The 9,584-nt window shown below is 35.2% G+C and overlaps 1 protein-coding gene across 1 annotated transcript in view; it reads right to left on the bottom strand.

Annotated features, from left to right (window-relative positions):
* Positions 1–9,584, bottom strand: part of LOC107699394 (SH2 domain-containing adapter protein F-like) — a 21,023-nt gene that overhangs the window by 2,015 nt on the left and 9,424 nt on the right. The window contains exons 4-5 of the mRNA XM_016500632.1: positions 3,481–3,646; positions 2,521–2,640 (exon numbers count right to left, since the gene is read on the bottom strand). Coding sequence (XP_016356118.1) covers positions 2,521–2,640; positions 3,481–3,646 — 286 coding nt within the window. The remainder of the gene's footprint in view (positions 1–2,520; positions 2,641–3,480; positions 3,647–9,584) is intronic.

Here is a 9,584-nt window from a genome sequence, read left to right as displayed (position 1 = left end):
GAGCTTTGTAAAAATCGACGCGTTTCAGAAAGGCGGGGCATAGAGGAGAAACAATAATGTACAGTATGTGGAAAATAATGTTTTTTTTTTACTTTAAACCGCATAAACGCATTTCATTACACCAAATAATGTTCTTTTTAGCAACATCATATGACCCCTTTAACCTGTTCTATAAAATGCACAAATTAAATATGTCTCAAAACCAAATAAATGCTTTCCCAAAATAAAATAATTTAAAAATTACTTTGCTTTGTTCTGACATGCAACAACAATCAGCGTGACTAATCAAATAAATGCTTCCACAAAATCTAATAATATTAAATTTAAAAATACTTTGTTCTATGAAATATATAATAAACCTGCTTTCCCCCAAATGATTAAAATGAAAATACTTTGCTTTGTTCTATGAAAAACAACAACAACAACAACAACAACCAAGTATTATCATAAAAAAAAATCAGGGTAATACAATAGTTTTTTTTTACAATAGTTCTTTTTTTTTTTTTAACTACTGATACCATGCCATTATTGTGGTATTTTTTAAAGTAATTTACAGGACCATTGTATATAAATATGACAAGGCAATCAAACGGCATCTTTGTATTATACCATCATTGAACTAGAGTACTGGCATGCTACTCTTTTTTTTTTTTTTTTTTTAACATTTTTTTTTTTTTTTTTACATTTTCTTAGGAAATAAAGATCTGTAATAAAGAAGCCAACAAACTAACCACAGATACATTCCAATTATTTTATCATGACTTGACAGCTTTAATAAAACCTGATCCCTGGGTGGGGTTGTGAATCTGGAATTTGGGTCAGCTGTGAACAAAAGATTACTAGCGATAAATAGGACAATCTGAGTGATGATGTAAAAGAATATCATAACTTCAGCATGGCCTGGTGCGAATATTATTCTCGACATCCCCTTTAAGACGGCTCAGTCCAGAAGGCTGGATTTCTATGTATAGAAACAGGAAGTAATTTGTTAGTTTGAAGCTGTCATACTGTACTATACCATTCACCGTAATAAGTGTGAATGAAAACACATGGAGCCTGAGAGCATCTTTCTCGCTACTTTCAAAATCAAGCGAATGTTAAAGCCGCGCATTTAAATTCAAGACTTAACGTGCTCAAGGAGCACGTCATCTCCAACAAGGTATTATCTGCCAGGTACGTGACGAACAGAGTCACTTATAGAAAAATCTCGGCTCAAAATAAAGCCTGTGAATCTCACTGGCGGCTCGTTCAAAGCTCTCGACGTTGAGCCGCTGTCACTTTGATTTGGTTCAGACTTCTGAGGCTGTAGGCGTCCCACATTATGACATCAGACAGCATCGTTCATTCATTCCCACTGTTGTCGTATGAATGCGGTTTGAATCAGGCTTGTAAAAATCAGATTTCATGTGAACAAAGTCTCAGCATGTTGCTGAACGTGTTCTGGAGTGTTCTTGCCTGTGACTTATAAAGTGTGCTTGCAATACTAGGCGTGTGTGATTACTGAGTGCGTTCAGGTGTGCGAAAGGCCTCCCGCTTGTGCCTGCAGCTTTCTGCAGGTCATTCATATTCATTAACGCCGCCAGGAGAAGCTTTGTGAACTGAAGGGCTGTTCACCTGCCTGATTACTGCTCGGGAAGAATAAAAGAAAAAGAAGAAAGAGGAGCGGGATCAGGGGTTCTGGATCAAGACGGTAATTAGAACTGTGAGATTTGACCAGATAAGCACAATCGCTCGAGCTGATAACCTATCGAAAAGCACATCAGTGTGCAAATGAGACAGGGCCGTTTTGTCCAAGGAGGCAAGAAAGAAAAAAACACAATAATGAGAAAATATTCAGTATGATAACAGTAAAACCATAGTACAGCAAATATGTTGAAATATGAGATCAAACAGTGAGATCAAATAGATAATTATTAATACCGTTTAACATTTATAATATGAAAACATTATATTTTATTATATTATATTATATAAAAATTGAGGAACTTAATGTAGGATATACATCTATAAAATACACTAAATTATATATATATATATATAATAAAATAATTGTTAAAATAGAAAAGGAAATAAATGTAAGATATAAATATCTAAAATGCACAATGCAATTACATTTAATTACAATTAATATAATAAAACATTATATTATTATATAAAATATTATATTTATTATATAAAATAAAGTAAATAGATGTAAGATATGCATACACATAAAATGCACAATATAATTAAAAACATATTACATTACATTATATTATTATTATTATATTATATTAAGCAATATTTTATTTTCTTTGAAAAGACTAACTCTACTGAGGGGTGGAAAAAAATTGTAGGTCAGAATGATGAACAAAGACAACTAAGATACAGACAACTAGACACAAATGAAGCAAAACACAAGGCAATTAGCTGAAATGGTGTAATGGGGATGAGATTTGCTCACTTCATTTAATGGTAATGGAGGGAATGGAGAAATAAAATGTTGCTACGGTGGATGGTGGAAGAGGTGCAGTGCTGTACCTCAGAGAGAGAGAGTAGTCCAAGCGACTGGTCTCGCTGTTTCGTACCAAATAACTGCACTCCTTACAGAGGGTCAGCAGAGACTCGGCCTCTGAGCGCGAGAGAGCACCGTGATACCATCTGAAAGACAGCATGCATGCAAAGAAAGAGGTCAGCAAATCATAACAAAAGTCATTAACCCATAAGTGTTAAAGGTACAGTAACAAAAAGAGCTAATTTAATTCTAAGGATCAAAGAGGATAGAAAATGTTCCTAAAAAACTAAATCAACTGTTTAATCATACTAAATCATACTTCAAATGTGTTGAATATGACACCTGTAAATATTTTGTGAGTGAGCGTGTTTGTGACTGTCGTGGCATGTTCCCCTGTGAGACCCCAGCTGCCGTCTGATGTGTCTGGGGAATTTTGTTTCCTGAACAGCTGACTAATTTGCAGCAATATTTTGGACGCACTTGACTGTGCTTTCTAATGGCTTAACCATGCACACCGCCCCCATAAATCATATTCTCATAGCACTAAAATAATAACACACTAGGCTGGCATTCCCAAAGGTACGAGACGTCGCAGTGAGAGCATCAAGTGCCTTGAAATTTAAAAAAAATGTAATTTCTGTCACCATTAACTCCCCCTCATGTCGTTCCAAACCTGTATGACTTTTTCTTTTGTCTGTGAAACACAAAAGAAAACAAATATCTTGATGTTTTGGACCCCATTGACTTTAACTGTACAGTTGCAACATTCTACAAAATATCTTCTTTTGCGTTCCACAAAAAGAAAGTACAATCAGGTCTGGGACAACATGAGGGTGAGTAACTGATGACAGAATTTCAATGTTGAGGCCACAAGATGTATTATGGGATAGCATTCTAATTGCGGTATTTTTAGCTTAGCAGTCTCTGTGCCTCTCTTAATTTTTTCTTCAAACCTCTAAATGGTTTGTGGTGCGTGTTGGACGTACACTTGTTTCTCCAGGGGCAGGGTGGGATCCACTCTCTCTCCGATCATGGAATGAGGATCGTTGGGCTTGCGTAGCTTCATGCTGCCTGTGGTTGGCAGAGGCCTGGAACACCTCAGGCGCTCTGTGGGAGAACAGGAACGGTCCCACTCAGCACCCTCAAACTGCACTGCATGGGCACAGTGAGAGAGAAAAAGACTTAATTCAATGTCAAACAGCAGTAGAAAAGTGACTGAAAAAGTTGTTTGAAAAAAAAAAATTGTAGGTTTTATAACATTGTGTAATAACTAGGAATGACATGACAAAACAATAAAACTCGATCATGATCATCTCAGATTTAAGGTTCACATGATGAATAGTTTGTGGCATAATGTGAATAAAGCTGACAATTGGTTTCTATCTTGTTGCACGGGGTTGAGCCACCTATTGTGAAATGTCATCAGTCGAAAATCCTGTTTCATAAATCTGATATTAAACACCAGATATGTTTGTCACATCACGCCTGGTTAGGACAGTTAACACAGCAGGAGTAGTCTAAACCAGAACAGCAAAGAGTAACAAAACAGGAGGGTTGTAGGAAATTAAGGTGGCACATTTATAACACAAACGTACTAGGGTTCAGAGCCAAATAACATAATGTGAATAAAGACCTGCTGATCCAGAGGAGGGGTGAAATCAAACTCAAGTATCAAACCGAGTGTGAAAACTAGGGATGCATAAGTTTTCAGCACCTTATCAGTTATCAACTGATATTTTTAAATGTATTGGTAGATTTATCGGTAGATAGGTATTTATTTCTGCATGCTCATTTCTCACATTTTTACATTATCGTTGCCACACCTAATTCAAGTGTGCTGTCAAGTGTGGACACTAGGGATGCACAATTTATCTGTACCTAATTGGTTATCTGCCAGTATTTTTTTATTTATCGGTAGGGTGGATATTTAATTCTACATACTCATTTCTTGTGTTTTTACATTTAGCAGGGATGCACTATATTATTAGAACGTTATCGGAATAGATATGAAAAATTATGCTGATATGCCTTGCCGGGAAGACGAATAACATGTGCTCAAAGTGTGCTAGCGATAAGATCACATCAGCAGTATGGTCATTCTTAAAGCAAACTTTTGCCTGAATGATGATTAGATTCACTTAATTTTGATTCACCGCATTTAATCTGAGAATGCAAGTACAGAATGACCTGTCAGTTGTACAATAGAGTAAACCTTTACTAGCACTTTCAGCAGCAGCAGCCTCCCCTGGGTCCTAATGCCTGGTTTTTAAGGCCTTTTATTTATTTAGGGGGCGGGGCGCTGTAGGCCAACTTGTAATAAAAATAAAAGTAAAATACACAAATAACATTAACATTGAGTTTCTGAATAAATAAAGCTGTAATTTATGTCATAAAATCACGAGTCTGCTTTGATTTAAAGGTCAGAAGTTATTGCTTGCATGAATACAAAAATCACAAACATGAGACTTGTAAATTAAATAATTTTATACAGTATATAAAGATTTATTCATTAATGTGTAATATATTTTTTAACGGATTATGAAAACATAAGAAAACATAAGCTTGTTTGCTTTAGATTTAGTTTGCTAGTGATTTTTTTATAGTTATTTTCAAATGTTTCAAACGTACGCTCATTATAAAAAGAACTTTATTATCGTTTATTCAGTTCTAACAAAACTAACCAAAATTAAAAATAATTTGCTTATAATCTCTGCACAGGAGAGACTAGGTGTTGTTTCCAAACCAAAGGAAATATATCAGTATCGGACAAAATGAGTTGAAACATATCGGCAAAAATCCAATATCACGCATCCCTAAAGATTATTTTTGCTGTCATCTAACGGTCATTTGAAGTTAATCTCAAAAAATACTGTTCTAATTTTTTTTCATACTGTACATTATAAAGTTGCGATGGCTAAATTCACTTGTAAATTTGCATTTAAAATTATTGATTTTAGTTTTTAGTCTTTTATAATTACAATATCCGCCATTTATAGGTGATCAATCACAAAAAGGAAATAATTATCGCCATATCTGTATCGGCTAGTGTTATTTTAGTGTCATTTATATATGTTATGATATTTATTGATATTTCGAATTAGCTTTTATTTTTTTATTTTCAGACTATTTCAATTTTGTGATCTGAGAAATGACAAACAACAAGCGCTACTCTACACTGTTGAAAACTCTCATTTGAATCGTCAGTGGCAAATTCTTTATATATAAAAAGCGTACTTGCAGTCTGTGAGTCAGAACAGCCGCATTGTAGTCTACTCTCCCAGGATCAGGAAACAGTCCTCCATAAAATGAGCTGCACACATCTGAATATTTGGGTTGAACTGTTCTGGAACAGTGTTGTAAATACAACTTAACCCCTGATTTCTAGTCATGTCCTCTTTTGGAAGGCCAAACAAAGTAGTTTCGCGACGAAGCAGATATCGTCCTCTTTTGGAAGACCAAACAAAGTAGTTTCGCTTTCACAACGAAACACACAGCGCCTTCACGACATGGCGGCAACAACAATACTACAGCGATAATAAAAGTTACGCCTTCTTTCTTTGCGTGAACATTTGGGCGGCGTTATGCAAATCTTCCCACATCGTGACAGATATGTGGGGGGCGCGTTTAAACGAGCCGTTTTAGGAGGGAGTGGTTGACTTAACTTTTATAAAGAATATCTCTTTGGATTTGAGACTTTAGTCTTTGCAACTTTACAGATCTTTATGCACCAAGAGCTTGTAACACTTCAAAGAGAAAGGAAAAATTTAAATTGCATCATATGACCCCTTTAAGCTTAATTATTTATTTCATTTTAGCTTTAGTAATATTGTTACAACTTAAACTTCTGTTTTAATTTTTGTTTAAGTTAAAAATTTTAATCAAAAATTTATATCAGTTTGCTTCAGTTTTATTTCAGTTAACGGAAATATTTTTTTAAAGTTATATTTATGGACTTTTTATGCCTTTTTTTAATGAGACAGGTGGAGAGCTGACAGTAAAGCATTGGGTGGAGAGAGGGGAGCAGGATCGGCAAAGGACCTCGAGACGGGAATCGAACTCAGGAACTCATGTCGGCGCACTAACCACAAGGCTATCGGTGCTGACAACGAAAACAATTTTTCATAGTTTTAGTTAATAACAACACTGATATCAGCTCGAATTGTAATATGGTGTCATCCCTAGTGAAAACATAACTGGAAGACAGAACTGACCTCATGCAGTCATCACATGCTACTGTGATGAGAGCAGCACTGAGTGGGAGTGATTTAAATCATATGGGAAGTAAACGGGAGGTTTCTAGCAAAATAGTGAATCAGCGAGCTGGACAGATGCAGGATACTGGAGGGGCAGCAGTGGGGAGAAGGGGTTAAAGTTCACCTTGCTCGCCACAGATGGGCTCCTCCTCCAGCTGTCCGACCAGAGGAGGCCATGGCAGCTCGGTCAGATCTTTCATATCTATGTCGGCGCAGAGCGAGCGAGTGATGCAGACAGTGAAAGACAGAGAGAGAATGGTGAGAAACAGAGATAACTGAGAAAAGAGAGACAATCCACTGATGTCAGTGTTCACGCATTGCTTATCAGGCAGGAAATGCAATGTGAGAGCTGACTCAACATCTAATTACCATCTCAATCCTATAAATCTCATTACCAACACATATATACACACTCAAACAGGAGCCATTGGGATGTATTAAAGCTAGATATGCACATTTCACTGCTTTTGAATTCCAATACTTTCAGAATAAATACCGAATCCCATTAAGAACTTAATTGATGATGTATGTTCCACTAAGCAACAAAAGGTATGGTCCAAAATTCATCTTATTCTCAGATTATTTTAGGAATTGGTTTTAATTAACTATCTATTTATCAAGCTAGAACAGGTTAAAACTTCAAAAAGTAAAATTATCGGCCCAAAAACTCACATTTGGGCATCCCAATGGTCTCAATTCCAACTCACACACTTACATGGGGCGTCTTGTAACACATACAAGCACATCACACTCTCAAACAGGATTACAAGATGAAGAATAGGCCAAAGGGGAGGTGTGTGACATCTTTATAAACGGACCACCATCCGACACCTCCACCCCCTTCATCGCGCCCTCTCAAAAAAAAACACGACGGGGTGATGTTTGGAAAAAGAAACAGGCGGGCCCATACGTCCCCCACTGACTGGTGAATTATTGAAGACAGAACGTCACAGACTCTTTCGCCCCGCTCCCTGTGCATTATTGATGCCTGGCGCGGTACAATGGTCCCATCTGGAGAACCAGAATCAGAGAGTGGACCCGCTAATCCTCCTTCAAACCCGGCTAACCCTCTAAATAATCATGCTAATTCCACCAATAATGCAGATGATTTCGCAAATAATCCAGCGTAATTCTTAATGAACCAAATGAAGTGACTAACCATGCAGATAAACTATACTACACACCTATGGACTCTATCATCTAAGTGAAAGAAAAAAAGTGATACATATACACACACACATTACTGAATAATGATAATATAAACAAACCATATAAAATACACACATACATATATATATATATATATATAAATAAAATCAGGGAATATGCTATTAATCATATATTTGTAAATTAGTTATTGAAATGCAACTACTGAAATTATTTGTAATTATCGAAATGTAAAATATTGTCATACACACACTGATATTAGTGAAACAAGTAAAAAACACAAATTGAAATTAAATAAATCAATATATTTCTGTTGTGTAAAAATTTTATTGTGTATAATAAATAAAAAACACAATTTTGTATATAATATAATATAAATATCAGCGAATATATATACACACACACACACACACACACACACATACATACATACTAATATAAAATATTAAAATTTCATGTGTTATATATATCTAACAAATTAAAAGTAAATAAAACTTATATTTTAAAAGTGAATTTAAATATATATATATATATATATATATACACACATATACATACACACACACACACACACACAATATTAAGGTACTGAAATATATATTTTATTTCAATATTTGTTAAAATATTCCTTGCTTTTTTATAAATACATTTTAAAGTACTTAGTTTTATTTTGTTTATTATTTCTATTGGGTAACATCAATATATATTTTTTGTTATTATTCATTTTAATTTGATTTTTATATATTTGAAATATTCATATATACTCATTTCATTGTGACATTTCTATTTCTATATACACCTAATAGATCTATACAGACAGAGATTTACATACCTTCTTGTCTAACTCTATAGACCTACAGGTGCACATGCACAACCATCCACTCTGGCTTGAGACATTCCTGGTCCTTAACTGTATGACTGTAATGCTCTACATTAACTGTACCATCACTCCTGTGGTTCCAGCATGCCTGTCAGACACAGTCAGGCAGACAAAGGGCAGCGCATCAGTGCCTGTTAGCGGGCCTGCAAAAAAACCCACACCGAAGAGCGACAGCCACCCGCCACAAAGGTCATCTCTGGGCTACAATATATCAAGCTGAGACAGAGGGCCACACCATTCGTACATTACTATTGAAGTACAAAGCTATAGCGAAATGCGTCTCTGGCTAGAAATGTGCAGAGACGGCAGATTACTCTAAGTTCGAGAGCCCATCTGGAATAATGAAAGCCTCATTTGAGCATGTAATAAAAAGAAATGATATTACATCACTGCAAAACTGTGATTAAGTCTCAATTTGCACAATAGATGTTATTACCGAAGGTGCAAACAAACTCAATGCGTTTTATGCTTTGGTAGCATTTTATGTCAGCTGTAAAACCTCATCTGGAGGATTTTTTTTCTTGGTGTCTGGATTAAATTAACACATGTTGTGGCATCTAACGTTCACAGATTTTATTGCTAATGTGACAATTAAGGCTGGGAGATACAGCTAAGTAAATCTCAATATTTTGCAGCCATTTTACAATATTCAAAATATATCTTGATAATCACAATAAATACCTAATTACAAGGTATGTTTTTGTATTGTTTTTCACTAAAGTAACAAAATAATATTTATTCATTCTTGTCTGCGTATTACATTATGCATAAAGTATTGTTTTTATATATA

Source organism: Sinocyclocheilus anshuiensis, unplaced genomic scaffold (genome assembly GCF_001515605.1).
Source record: "Sinocyclocheilus anshuiensis isolate Anshui unplaced genomic scaffold, SAMN03320099.WGS_v1.1 scaffold766, whole genome shotgun sequence".
NCBI classification, from domain to species: Eukaryota; Metazoa; Chordata; class Actinopteri; order Cypriniformes; family Cyprinidae; genus Sinocyclocheilus; species Sinocyclocheilus anshuiensis.
This window is presented reverse-complemented; position numbering and strand designations above follow the sequence as displayed.